Here is a 16,075-nt window from a genome sequence, read left to right on the forward strand (position 1 = left end):
GTTATGTCAGATTTTGACACCCCTCGAAACTTGCCGCCCCATGCAAATACAGGTGCTGCACATATGGTAAAGCCGGCTATGGAAATAATAATTAGTTGTACTTGATCGAGGTTGAAACCCGATGCTAATAGCTCAAGTAGTTTCCCATTCACTTTACGATTTTGACTTTAATTTGGTTCTACAATCATTCTTTATTCTAATTGTTCGCCGAAATTTTTACGTGGCAGAGACGTCCATGTGGAAATGCCATGTCATCCCACTGGATTCAAACCATATACTAGAAGTAAACTTTACTTATAATGATTGGCATTAGAGTTGGAAACGTTTCGTTACCTCTATACCCCACTTCTATTATTCCATTAATATTTTCTCGAGTTCACGAGAGCATTTGATTACTGAGGAAGTTGCACTATAACTAATTGCTTCACAATTTTTCTCTCTTTCTTTGAATATGTGTCTTGGCCTTGAACATGGAGGACAAAGGCGTTACGGACTTCTGCATCTCATTCAAATTGTTTGCGGATTCTTCCAAGCGAGACACCAGCTGCATATTATTGTAAAAGCAAGGTGAAGGTCCTTTCCATCTAGCAAGACGTGTAAATGGTGTGATTTCCCGGTAAATTTTAATCCTATTTCACGTTTGTGATTCTTCAGTTTGATTAGCACGGATTATATTACATTTACCATGATTAAATCTAGATGAGATCTCTGATAAGAATCAATTCAACATTTAATGAAATATCATCATTGTGTTTGAGAAAGTAATAGGATTATGTTGTATTTATGTTACAAAAGTTTTCAGACGGTATTACTCAAGGTGAGGTGATGCACGAAATTACATTAGTAACTTATTATTGAAAACTACGAAAACTATTTGTTAATGTGCTGGTCAGCAAACCTAAATGTAATTATAGAAGTTAAAATAGGACGAAATTGTTGACTAAATTTGAATAATCAAAATTGTAATTGGAAAATGAACTTGAAAGTTATTGTTAGCAAAATATTACTAGGTAATAATTTAATAAACAACTGCATACATAACAACTACACCGAATCTTTGAAATTCGTAGCATGTTTGCAAAAATTAGGGAAACATGTTTTCCATTTTAAAATTTTTGATTAGTAGAATTACTTTCTGTTTCTTTTTGGCTATTTTACCACTTAATTCAATGTGTATTTTTTTAAAAAAAATATCCTAACTGTATATAAAACTACATGATCTGACATAAATAACGGATACTTCCGTTTGACGTAGAAAGTTAAAATTTGGCTTGATTGTAGCTTTCTTGGACTAACCTACAGGAAAATTGCCAAATTGCCGAAATTTATTTTTTTTGAGGGGGGGATGAATTCCCCACGTTATTTCCCACGAATTCCCCACGATGATGAAGGAATTCCCCACGTTATTTATATGGGCTTTTTTTTACCTATAAGATGTTTTAGGTGCTTGGAATTGAATAAAAACTTTAAATTCCGTATGCTTGTACGCTTTCCATAGGATTTTTTAACAAAATCACTAAAAATAAAAATTTCCAACTTCAGAGTGGTTTTGTGGTGAACTGAAAAAATCTTCCCCATTTTATTTATATGGGACATGTTCTACACCAAAAAAATCATTGGATACTTACTGTAGGGGTACAATGATTAAATTTGGCATGATTGTAGCCTTCCGGGACTAACCGCAGGAAAATTTCCAAAAGTGAATATTAATAGTTGTATGGGGTCTAAGTGGGTGAAGAAATTCCCACGTTATTTAAATGGGCGTTTTCTTGGGATACAAAATCTTAACTTTTAGATAGTAGAAATAGGAAAATAAACTTGAAATACGTTAGAATTGTAAATTTAAGAGGTAATAGGCCGTAGGCCAAGAAAACGCGGGAGTCTTGAGGCTGAGTCCCCGGTAGTCAAAAGTTAGTCCTACATATAAAACTATCTTAGCGTTTTACAATTATTTATCTTTGATCAGCAAGAATACACTAACACACACAAAAGAAAAAAAATATCTAGCTAAGCAAGATTGTTTATGTTCAATCAGGATAGGATAGGCCAATACTACTTTTGTAATTCTGAACCTATTGAATTCCAGTGTCAATCAATGGGGACACGAATTTATCGGTGGGTAAAGCTCTCGCCTCAATTCAAAGGCTTCCTGAATCGACCCCGAACTATGTAATGTTGTAGGCTACATCATGTCTGTAGTTTATCTTGGGGTTCTTCCGTTTCTTCCTCAGTTATCATTCACTTTCATTAATCATCAGTCTCCCTTAGCTTAAAGGGCATAATCATGGAATGATAAATTAAATATTTTATATTTTCTAGTAGTAAGCTGGTTATTCAAAAAGTTTGGCTTTCACATATTCTAAAAATCAAAATTCTATTTGTAAGACTTCAGACTCAAATGCAGAATGATATTCTATATTAGTTAATTATGTAAATAAGAAAGTATTAATCACCTATAAGAAAGTAGTAAGAATTAATTATATTATAAGAAATAATTACAAGAAAGTATTAATATGCTAATTTAATAGGTATGTGTCTCCGAGAAAACATACGATATATTTAATACTCAGTCCAAAAGTTATTGAACAAAATATTCAAGGTTTACAAATTTTAATATTCGTTTCAGGTTGTGCAAAATTAGCACATATTTTTTTTTTATTTTACACTCACCGACCAAAATATTATGAGGAGCCACTTCTTTTTTTCTTTAACAGAGTCGCTGGGTTAACGTAAGAGACATGAGGCACAGAAGAACCATTCACCAAACTATGATATTGATCTCACTACATCAGTTAGTGCGATACTTGCGCGTAGAATGGTGAAGGCTGCGATATATCAAAATTTAATTAGGGCCAAATTGAGATAGCCAGACGGCTGGAAACGAACAAATGAATATCTCGGAAACAGCTCAACATGTTGAGTGTTCGCAAGCTGCTGCAGTTATTGTCTTCTTGAGGTGCGAAAAGGACAGTGAAATCAGTACCAAACCGAAAGAAGTGGAGCGGCCGCACTCATTAAAAATGCCGGACATCGTTGATTGTCGAGGTTAGTACTTTGTACATACAACAGGATAGGTCGCAAACTGTGGCACAATTAACGACATACTTTAACAATGGAAAAAGCACGAGTGTATCTGAGCCCACTATTCACCATACACTGTCAGATATTGGACTAGACAGCCGACATTCTACACGTATGCCAATATTAACCGCACAACTGGAATGATAATGTGCCCATCGTCACTGGGCCGCCGAACAATGTCATAGCATTGCAGAGTGCGATGAATCACTATACTGCCTTCATTACATCGATGGCCCGATGAGAATCCGTCATCCTGCAGAGAAATAGCTGTTCATGTACAATAGGATGTGACTCCATTATGATATGGAAAATCTTCACAGGGTCATCCATAGGCATGATAATGTGTGTGGAGAGTACCATGACGGTGGTTCCTAGCTATTGACAGGTCACTCTTGACTATGTATGTCACATCATGTCAGCCATATTTCCAGCTGACAATGGTATATTTCAGCAAGACAATGCTCCTTGTGAAAAGGCAAACGTAGTGCTGCAGTAGCTTGAAAAGCACAGTGTTGAGTTTTAATTGCTGCAATAGCCCCTAAACTCATCCAAACTTTACCCACTTGAATATCTTTGGGATGTCATTGAACAACAGATCTGAGCTCATCGCCCTTCTCCGCGGAATTTACAGAAATTAAACGTGTGCATATGTGATGCAGATGTAAGGACCATGCCTTCAGCACCTACCAAGGCCTCATTGCTTCCATGCCAAACCGCATTGCTGCTGTTCTGGAAGCTAAAGGCGGAATACCAGATATTAGGTAGATGGTGATAATGTTTTGGCTGGTCAGTCTATTTTGTCGATTACATTATTCTGATCTTGTTTCCATTTTCTATATGAGCCTCACTGAGTTAAGGTTTAAAATGCATTCAGTACCTAGATATATAGTAAAAAAAAGAAATTGATGTCTACCTCGATGCTAAGAAATGACTGCCTGAGAAAGGTTGTGCTATGCAGATGAAAAGTTAGACATTGCCAATTTTTTTTGCTATATATTGTCTAAAGAAGGCCCTGCTATGGAACTAAAACATTACATATTGATGTTGACTTTACAATATATTATATCTATTTTAAGACCTGAATCCATGAGATTCATGACTTCTTTTTAATGCAGCCTGGGCTCACAAAATTTACCACATTGTTCAAGAATGGGTTTACAGTATGATGCAGAATGCCTGCCAGAAAACTTGTAGGACCATTCTTTGAAAAAAAAAAGTGGTACACAGAAACTGTCTTATTATGCTGCTAGAAAGGATTGTCAACTGTTCATCAACTCTACCTAGATGAATATTGCTTTGTACAGCAAGACAGGATATCACAAATTACTATCTAGATGTCGAACATTACTTGATGAAACATCCTCGGGAAGTTGATGGACCGACCATAAGGTGGAGAATATTCATCCACTTTCGATTTTATATATCTATGCATGGCGAATTTTGCAGAACAAAGTGTACGCCAGAAAGCCACGAACTGGCTATCGAACTGAATAACATAAGACATGCGATTAAGACTCCCTCTATTTTTATTCCCGCTGAAACCATATATACTGTTTGTCTAGTCTACAGCACCGTAGATGATGTATTGCTAGTGCGGTCTTGTTGAATATCTAAAATATATGATATACAAACAATAATTTGGACATGCTTTATCAGTATTCCGGGCACTCTTATCTTTGAATAATGTAAATACTACTTTGAAACATTCCGTACCTTCACGTAAGAGTGTTGAACATTTATTTTCTTTAACAGTAGGGGCGGAAAGTGCTTTAACACGTTGGATCGCTAGTTTACTTTTTTTGAGGATAAAAGCAGTTTTCTTCGAAGTGGCTTTTACTCGTAGCTTCTCTCTACACTTCTCAGCAATCCAAAATACACAGTATTGCAGGATACGTTGAGAGATTTTCCCCCTACGAAATTGTTTTAAATGGTATTTTCAACGGAAAGTGAATCCTAACTTCCAGATGGCGTGACTGCATTGCTGAGGAATACCTTCGTTGCATTGCATTTAAAATACCAAAAGAAATGGCTCGAGCAACATGAACGAATATCAGCTACTGTACGAGCGTATCAACTTTATATAAAAGGAAATAAGAGGCTCCAAGCTACGGAGAAATCGATTTTTCACACGCTAGGAATAATCTGTGAGGAGCTAGCAGAAGTATATATTTTCTACACATATTTTGTGAATTGGTTGTTTCTTTTAAAATAAGATACTGCAAGTTTTAGGGTCAGCTGTGGCTCAGTAGAAGGGTGGTCACCTCTGATGGGTAGAGTCCCTAGTTTGATCCCAGCTCGCGCCAACTGGGATTTGTGGTGGGTAAGTACCGTGTGTTTTGAGTTTTCTAGAGGCTGTCTCGTTTCCTCCCACCTTCCTAATTTTAAGTTTTGTTCATTTATCACATTCTCCTTTAGCCTCCAAGAATAATCGTGGAACGTTAAACTAAAAGTGTTAGTATTTTAAATACTCAGAATGCATAGTCAAACTCAAAGATCAAATTGGAAGTAAATTAGTGTGTTTATATATACGATCTATCTTACATATATTTCAATATAGTACAGGTCATTTTTAAATGTTTTACACCTGATATAATTTTTGACACTTTGATTGACTACAGGTACGTTATAGTAACTCATATCGGCCCATTTTGATCACTGGTCCGACTGTGATTCTCAATAGTAGGAGCAGAAATTTTTATGCTGATCCAGCATCATAAACCAATTGGAAAGTTACTTAGTTCTAGAATAACACAAATAATGATGAAAGACCATATGCTAACAACGCGTTACCAACTAAAAGTAGTTTGACTCGCCATAGTCCTTTGTGGCTTTTACGTTGGGAAATTTATTGCAGTTATAGTATTCTCAGAAGAAGGAAGGAAGTTTTTTTCTGATGTATTTCATATAACCATGACCAGCTTTTGAGGATGATTGTACCACAAAAAAAAAAAAAAAAAAAAAAAAACTTACTCTAATAGAGTGAAGTATCAATATATAGCTATACGGTACAGGTGTACAATGCTAAACCGCTCAATTATGCATATCATTTTATAACCTACATGAAGAGAAGTTCGTAAAAGATTTATCAAGCAATTTGTCATCTATGAAGCATGACGTCCAAGATAATTAAGTGGCACGTGTTCTTCTGAATGTCATAAGCGCAGAGCAGAACTCGATACGATGCATTTCTTTTGTAAGAGTGCATGCATGTGTGGCTATCAGACTGTAAAACAATTATATGAACATTGACACAAGTGTTGTAAAACCGGTAAACATACCGCAACACTCATATTGTCTTGTCTAAAATGTATTGGATAATAAATGTATTTTAAAGTAAATTTCTTTTAGTGTTTTATTAAGCTATACGATCTTTTCAGAATAGAATGTATAAGTCATTATTTACTAATAATGAGTGCATGGTGAAAGAACGCTCAGCTCTAGTCAGAGGGTTATCCGGTTCGATCCCAGCTGAAGTGAGTTTGTCGTACACAGCATCATGTTTGTGGGTTTTCCTGTGATTCACCCGCTTCTTTCCATTTTGCCATTTCACCAATTTTAACACCATTTACTTGAATTTATCATTCGTTTGCCTTAACCTACAGAGAATTATCGTGGGTTGTTAAAATAAATATACCATTTGCAAATGACAATGTAAAAGCTAAGAAAGTTTTTTAGTAAAATGAATTAAAATATATTATATTTTAAAGTGTTTCAGTTGGTATCTGATCATATGAAGAGTGTAAAATTGTCTTTAACAAATGATGATTAGTTAAGAATGTCTGTAGGCTACTTAAAAATGATCCAAACATGGACTGACGGAAGTACCAGATTCAAAACCAAAAACTTAATTGTTGGCGACCCTGATATCAGAATACTCCAAAGTTTATAATATTTCTTCTTTATAGGTATGATTAAGAAATGACCCAATTGCTTACATAGGGCAACGTTCATCACATGCGAAGGGGAATTAGATGCTGCAGATTTAATAAATTCTTCTTTTAAAAATAATAATATAATTAAATTTAATGTAATGTAAATAAATGTGGCTGAAATATAGACACCTTTAATTTTCCGAATATTTTTTGGCAAATTTTAAGAACATTAACTATGGTGAAATCTAACAAAAAAAAAATAATAAAATAAAATAAAATAAAAATAAAGAAAAAAGTAAAATTATAGCATAATACTGAGTTCTAATGTAGGAAGGACTCAAATTATTTTCTCTTCCCACACCATACTATGAATGAAGTGATGGACTGCTTGACGCCCTTTACATTTTATTCCAGCAGCTTATCACTTCAGGGTACAAAGTTTTTGTAACGGATTGAATCCAGTGCTGAATACACCAGAGAGAAATATGCATGTAGGTAAGCAGTTATAGAAATGACTAGACGTTTGGAAATTTTGAAATTGATTGTAAGTTTGAAATTTTAGATATACTCGTAAATATCACATCTGATTGGCAAGAAGAAAAACATTTGTGCCATTACTTTGATGTACATTTGTGGCATATATATATATATATATATATATATATATATATATATATATATATATGGCCGGATTTAGGGGGTGCAAAGGAGCACGTGCAACCCCCTTCGATGTAAATATACACTATCTAAAATGAGAAGCTAGCAGTGAAAATAGCAATAGTTTCTGAAAATTTCGGCCATCATGTTTCCGTTTGAGCTTAAAAGAAAGCAGAGCTTTGCAAAAGCAATACTTTAAGTTTATTTTCTGAAGATTGAAGGAAAAGGATTCACCAAGCAAAATAATTTAACATTTGTCAAGTACGGAAGAAAACAGAAAGCAGGAGGAAAGAAGGACATTTTTGCCCTGGATTCCACTCGCGATCCTCTTTAAAATACTTTCCTCCGTGTTATGCATCGGTGTTGTCAGTGGTAAAGAATATTGTCACATGTCACTTTGAAGAGTTTCAGTATGATTGGTTATTTTGGTTGTTATTGGTGCTCCCCCCTCAGACAACCCTGGATCCGGCCCTATATATATATATATATATATATATATATATATATATATATATATATAATCATATGATTTTACAAGATGATTAAGTCGAATCTTGTCAATTGTACTGGGTTAGATTTCAAAAAGGATTTTTGACAAACTCCTCTTTAATCTATCAGTAGTCTCTATTTACATTTCTAAATAGGACACTTAAAATATAGTCTTCTATTTTGGACTTCGGAAAGAATATAATTTATGTAAGATTTTATTTTATGTAGAGTTACATAATGAATAAGAAAGTGTCCAAAGTTTTATGTTCATGAGCAACTAAACGAACTGGATTGCGCACATATAATATACGAAAAGATTAAGTTTAAAATAGATCTGAGAAAAATTATACCAGAATTTTCGAACCTTAATTCCCATCAGGGATCTCGTAATTAAATATGAACATACAATATCGCAGATATACCTAGTTTTAAATTCCTGAAGTGTATATCTAATTCATGCTTAATCACAATGGCAAATAAATTGACTGTAATTGAAATAGTCAAGGATTTGAATACAGTCACGAAAGCATGGAAGTTCTGTAGTTTGTAGGATATTTTCTCAGTATATTTTAAAACTCTTATTTGAAATGTTTTTAAGATTATGTAGTGCTTATACGAAACATAACTAAACTTTTATATGTGCTCAAATTAATATTCTATCACGAAATGATTTGTATTGATGCTAACTCAAGATGTTTCTTCAATTACTGTTAACTAAAATCATGCACTGGCTTTTCTTTAGCTGAAAACAAATACTAGTATGATATTACAAATTTATCTTCCATTTTCACGAAAGAAATTGTTATTAACATTTATAAGTAGCAAATACCACAGGTTAATGTGGACAATATTTTGCTTTATTCTTTCTGCAGCTTCCATACAGGGGCGTCATTTTGGGAGGGCAGAACAGAGGTAACTGCTCCTTTGAGTTTGAGAAACACAGGCTTTTTGATAAACTGTACACTAATAAACTAATAAAAAGATATGAAACCACCTTTCTAACACACATATGATTTTTTATTAATGCTAATATAAATTATAACAGTATAAGAATTATACATTTCTATATAGTACCTATATATAAATTTCTACATAGTAAGTATTCACAAGAAAGTAGAAACTGGATGCAGTTAGCTAAGGATAGAAGTCAGTGGAGAGCTTTTGTGAACGCGGCATTGAACTTCTGGTTCCATAGGCCATAGAGTTAGTTAGTTAGTTAGTTTAAGTATTCACAAGCAGGATTAAGCATTCTTCTTGCCGTTGACTGGTACGTTTTGTCCCAAAATTTATTTGAACTCAATATTAAAGGCTTCATTGTAAAAATAAAATGTGTTGTATGAAATCTAAACTTAAAGGCCTTCAAAGTGACATAAAATTTACTTTTAAGCTCCAAAGTTTTGAGATGGGACTACGTTGCACATCAGTGTGTCGCTACACACCGGTTGGGAATCATTATATAAAGTGCATTGTAGTCGTCACACATAAAAGTGCATCAAATACATTTTTTGTCGTTATTTGTTTACGTTTCTTTCTATCATTATGTGCTGATATTGTACAAGTGATATTATTCCCATAATTATTATTTAATGTGCTTCTAAGTATAATTATCAATTATATCAATGTAGTTACATTTGTAAGGTAATGAACTGTTATAGAATATTCGTGAGCAATCGTAATTCTGAATATTTTGTTACATATTTATCTTTTTAATGCTTGAAGAGAACAAGCAAAGGAAGATAGAATAAAGTCATGCTACATTACTTATACCTTCATCAGAGGGGGATCTAGAAGGTAAACACTGGGAGGGGGCAACCAGATCCCAGACTATGATCGGTATATCATAAGTTTACTATAACTTTCAAAAATATATAAATAATAACTTCAACTATTTTTGTCACTCAGAAAACGGGCGGGGGGACTAGACCCTCCCGACCCTGGGCTAGATCGCCTCTGACCTTCATCTTTGCTTAAATCTTGATCTTAAAATCAACATTTGCGGTTTATTAGACTGACTGCATGTAACATAAATCAACATGCTATTTAAAGAATTCCCTGGTATCTACATGGTTAGAATGTACGCCTTTGACGTGAGAGACTCGGATTCGATTCCCAGCTAAAGCTCGTGTGCAGTGGCGGATCTAGCTCAGGGCCGGGCCACGGGGCCTACGCTCTTCAGTTTTTAGTTACAAAAATAATTTAAGCTATTATTTATATATTTTTGGAAGCTTTTAGTAATTTAATGATATACCTACCATGGTGTGGATTCTGGCTGACCTTCCAGTTTTCACCTACTAGATCTACCTCTGCTCGTGTGGTGCATTTAGCTGTAGGCCCACGTTTCATATACCCTCAATGCTGAATGGGACATTAAACTACAACTCCTCATGAATTCAGCTATTAAAGAAATACACACATACTTTCCGTAATGTCCACGTTGTTTTGGTGAACTATATAGTGAACTATCAGTAATCACTTCTGAATCCATTGCATATTAACATGTCGTAACAAGCATTAGGCAATATAACCGAAATCTGAATGAGAAGCACATTTGGCAATTGTGTTCAAGGACAGAAGAAAATTTTGCTTTAAAGCTAAAAAAAAAAGCACCTTTACTAAATATATCAGCGTAATTATATCCAGAAGTTCTATATGCTTTAATGTTACCTGATAACACATCATAACACATAGCTGCCTTATCCTTTAGCAATTCCTACGTATTTCATGCTATTCCATATTAACGAGCCAGATTTTAAAGAAAGGACCGCTGCTTTTATTTAATACAAAAATAGGGTATATTCTTTTCTCCAAATGCTCTCTTCATTTATTGAAATAGGAAAATCTTGAAAGGGGTTTAAATTTTTCGAACTAGATAGAAGATTAAGTAAACTTCAAGAATAAATAATAAATCATCAAGATCTGTATTCGTGCTTACAGTTATTTTCTTTCAAAGACTGTGAAGAAACACAAATTAGTTCAATATTGGTATCGTGTTGATGGAGTCTTTACTAAAACTTTCTTTCGGCGTTTTACTTGCGGTATATCGTACTCACATTCACACGGAGGACGAGTTAATGGAATTTTTCTTCTGTTTCTATCCAATTCCGCTTCTGAAGATGTCTGTCACGCACTTCATGTTATTCGTTTAAGATAAAAATCTGAGTGACCCATATTTATTTTCACCTCCACTTCATATTTGCCTATTTTTTGTGGTAACTTAATAACCAAAGAAGAAGAAAAAAAAACAATATACCTTCTGTAGTTCTATGATTGTCTGTCGCATGATTTATTTTATAGAAGTTCTTTTTTAACAGCTTGAAGGACACGTTTATACACGTCACCAAAACTACCAATTAACACTGAAACCGCGCTCATTCTGCTAGTAACACAAGCAAACTGATAGGGTGCGCCACTTGCATAGATTGAATAGTTGTCTTGTTACGAGATTGTAGGTTGAAGCTAGAATTGGTTTTAATAGGCACTCTCACGGTGAATACTATTGTGATCTATAGGCCAAATTTTATACATGTTAATTCAGCTTTCCTATACCCAGTTGCGGCTCTTAAATTTTGTCGATAAAAGCCGAGGAAAGAAAGCTTCCCTTATTTACTAGTACTATTCTTGCATACAGCATTCTGAAGCTGTAAGAATCTTTTCTTTCGTAGCTTGAAGCAATAAAATTTAAATTGTTACCGTGGAACAATGTAGCTTATAAAAAGTTACTGTCAAACAAAGAATGAACAGTTAGTTGAACTTGAATGAAAATAAATCTCAAGTGTAGCATTAATTCTTGAATAGTGATTTGATTCACTAAGATTAGTATAATTTAACCAAAGTATTGATCTGGACTTAGAATTGTGTGTAAATCAACTAAATATAACAATGTTATTTGTTAAGTGTAGTGCCAGCAAATAAATTTAACAAATAAATACATGTTCAAGGTCAATTTAAGTACAACACTCTTTGTCGGAGAGAGAACGCAAATGTTTATAGACGCAGAAACTTCACTTTAATTCGATCCGAAGTTTCTGACAAAGTAATATGTTTTTTACTGTACAGTGCGTTTGAAAATTAACTATATACATGTCGTTCACCACTACAACGATACACAACATCCACTAACTTATTGGGACTACGTTGTATAGCATCTGGTATGTCTTGAAGGGTTTGTTCATCGGGTACTAATGGTCTACCACTTCGCTCATAATCCTTCATCGACCTAGTCTCCATAAATTTGTTGATTAGCTCTCTTACGTTATTGTCAATTAGAAGCTGGTCTACCTGAAAATCTAACAGGGAACTAGTCTTTCACTGTTTATGTGTATTTTCACCATGCTCACGGAAGTCGTATTAACGAGACATATTCGATGTTTTAGATTTAACATTATTCCGAGCAGAAGTCTCAATCGTTCAAAGGCAATACATACAAACGGAAAATAAAAGAACAGACATCCCTTCTCGTCTTAAGGTCACCAGCCTGAATAGATTGCGGAAGCAAACTTCACACAACGCAGGATTACCAACCTTTGCAGAAAACCGCTCGCAGCGCACGGAACATAGTCGCTTAAGATACAGTATAGTCCTATTTATAAAGATGTATAGTTACTTTTCGAATGCACTGCATATTATTTTACTGTTGACTGTAAATTGGCGTATGATAAAAATTAGAATGGGACGAAGAAGTTAGGAAGGTCTGAAAAATTATCTCAGAAACTGTATAAGCACACGAGTTTTTAAACCTATGTATGGTATGCAGTAAGCGATGTCTGTCAATTCAACACAATGGCTCTGTATTACCGAAATTGTGTTAAATCTTGACATAAATCTGTTGTTACTTGAATTCCTTTGCACTTTGGGGTGAAGTATTACAATGGTTGTGTTGTTTTAAATAAAGTTACCAAACACCTCTTTTACAAATATATTTTCTTTCTTATTAAACTAGCATGACTCTTATGGGGGATACTAAAGTGCGGCATAAATAATTTATAAGTGGATACGAGGAACGAAACAGTCAACGACGTAAAGGAACATAACGCACATAGGAACAATATAAGGCAGCATTTCTACTCTCGTAAACATGGTCAGAAAGTTCATACGCTCATAAAACTATTGTTGTGAACGATTACAGGACTATAATACGTTGTTGGTTACTTGGTATAATTATCAAATGTACCATGTAAAACTTTGCTCTAATGTAAATTCTCAAAGCCAGTTATTAGACTTATATTTTTTGGAGGCAATGAGCACGCTCAAAGTTATAGTATCTATCTGATGTACAGGGTTTTGAGGTAGCTGCGAAGTTCAGTTATTAATATTAATATATTAATGACTTCTGTTCAGCATGTTAGCTAGCGTGTTACTAATAATACATTATATGTATAGAAAAATCACCGTCACGCTGGTCCTGTGTCCGCTGTTCCTATTTCCTTGTTCTTTCTTTCGTTCACCTTGTTCTGGAATTCCGTCTCTGTGTCAAATAGTAACACAGAGTCTGTGTTAACCGCAATACCCTTGGTGTTGACATAGTATGCAGAAGTGGTAATCCATGTGGGACCACTGGCCTGTGTTAAAATTGACTTGAATTAACACTACAATTTTTGTTGTGTGTTCACGGTTTCATATATATATAAGAATAACTTCACAGATCGAGAACAATACATTTTTATGGGGAGTCTGCATAAGCTGTTCAACAACTGGATAATAATATTACTTAATTTTGTAAATACTATATTGTTTGAAACTTATAGAATATTGTAATCAGAAAAGAGATATTACAAATAAGTATTTAATACCGAATACTTATTATTAAATACTTATTTGCATTTAATAAGTATTTCATTTCGCCCTAAAAAGTGTCTTTATGATTGGTTAAATCTGATTAGAATAATACATCCTCGTCCAAATAGAATGGAAAATATAATAACAGTCTCGACTAGGTAAATTATCTTCATAATCTATTTGAATTTTGCATTTAACATTAATAAAGAACACGGCGTGTTACACGTCTACGTTGTAAAGGAAATTATATGTTTTGTTTTCAGATTTTAAATTTCAACTAAGAAAAAAAATCATTACCAAAATTATTTACATTAAACTAGTGATCATTCTAATTATTTGCTCTAAAATAAAAAAAAATGTTTTGTCAAATTATTCGCATTAAAACTTCTTATAAAAAATAAGCGATAATAATCGCTCATTTGTTCATTTGATTATTTATTCTCAGATAGAGATACGTTGTTAATTTATGGCGAAAAATGTTAGTTACTTTTTGTTAGTTATGTTCTTTGAAGATACGTATGTATATATTTTAGTCTCAGCTAACAGCAGTGTTTCTCGAGCTAGTAACATATTGGACTATTTCAACTGAAAACATATCATTAAGAATTTAATAGTATGTAACGTAGATTTGTTAAATAGTTCTTGTAGATGTAATAATCAGATTCTAAATACACCTACATGCGTTAAAGGCGAATTTAAGATTGAGTTACCTGATTTGATTAATTTCGGTTTATACATTGCAGTTGTAGTTATGGGGCGTTTACACTTAGTCGATTTGCGTTCGATTCAGTTGAATTGACGTCACTTTCAACTTAATCCACCGTGTAAACGGGACTTCAACTTAATCGCTTGTTGATCGAAGGCGACTAATCGACTGGCAACTGAATTAAAAGACGTTCTATTTTCTGTGGTTGAAATAATTGAACACATCCATCAATCTGATTCGGCCTAGTTGCTTCGATTTAGTGGCAAATGCAGCGAGTCGATTTAGTCGTGCGACTAAATCGACTAAGTGTAAACGCCCCATTACGTATTTTGGAACATTTTCGTGTGTCATCTGAAACACGTCACTAGATACCATGTTCTAATCTTACTGGACATGTAGTTGTAATTTACTGAATTCTAACTATTAATGTAAAGTAAAATAAATATACCAATTAATTTTTTTACGTACATTAAATATTTAGAAAGTGGAACATATTATTACAGTTTAAAGTGTTTGCGCTACGCTCGGTTTCTGTAACCATGTCTTACACTCTACCTTAAGCTATTTTTGTTCTGTCTGGCCATATTAAAGAAAGCTCTTTGCACTTTTTGGATCAAAAGATGCAATACATTTCAACCAAAAATGTTCTTTTATTTCAAGGCTGAAGCAAAAAAAAAAAAAAAAAAAAGTTTCTTTGAATAGGTTGTCAAATGCGATAATAAATTGTTCTATTATAATAGATTTGATGTATACTGTTACAGAGCACTATCTGTTATTACATTTGCTAAACTATTAAAACCTTGCTAATATGGAAAGTTTTTCAATTTTAGTCTAAACAGATATTCTAGTTTGGATGTTAGTTACCGACATATTGGGCTCTATTCTGTGATAGTTTGAATCAACACAACACAAAAGCTGCTTTTTAGTTTGGGACACTAGCCATCGCAGTTATAATTGACTATTGCAAGTCTTGTGTTGTAATTACGCTCCGCAATTTTTGCGAAGGCTGGTATGGAATAAGGCCCACTGATTCTATAAAACAGCAGAAACGAAACATGATATGTAGATTTTCGCACTGACATAAAGCTTGGAACTCACAAAATGCTTATCATGAATAGACATCCACACATATGTAATACGTACCCTTGCTCTATCAAAACTAACAGTTGATTCCAATGAGTCGTCAGAGCCCCCATCGGACATCGCGAGAAACTCATGCGTTTTGTAGGCCAATTCGGGGTGTTTCTTTTTTCGAGGTAGAGCTGGTTCGAGAACAGGATCTGGAAGAAGAAAATACAACATTAAAAATAATTTCGATCTTGAATTTAGATGGAAAGTTTTATCATATTAGGGCACATTGCAAAGTCTTCTCTCAATTTATTGTTTATATATATAAACCCAGTATATATATATATATATATATATATATATATATATATATATATATATATATATATATATATATATAAACCCGGTAGCTATATAAATCTACACC

The 16,075-nt window shown here is 33.8% G+C and overlaps 1 protein-coding gene across 5 annotated transcripts in view; it reads right to left on the minus strand.

Annotated features, from left to right (window-relative positions):
- The window catches only part of LOC145688018 (uncharacterized), a 553,165-nt gene that overhangs the window by 142,761 nt on the left and 394,329 nt on the right, over positions 1-16,075 (minus strand). For all 5 annotated transcript variants that reach the window (XM_081761686.1, XM_081761689.1, XM_081761687.1 and 2 more), the window contains one exon: positions 15,724-15,860. In XM_081761686.1, the coding sequence (XP_081617812.1) occupies positions 15,724-15,860 (137 nt within the window). The remainder of the gene's footprint in view (positions 1-15,723; positions 15,861-16,075) is intronic.

Source organism: Thermobia domestica, chromosome 6 (genome assembly GCF_964235325.1).
Source record: "Thermobia domestica chromosome 6, izTheDome1.hap1.1, whole genome shotgun sequence".
In the NCBI taxonomy this organism is placed as follows: Eukaryota; Metazoa; Arthropoda; class Insecta; order Zygentoma; family Lepismatidae; genus Thermobia; species Thermobia domestica.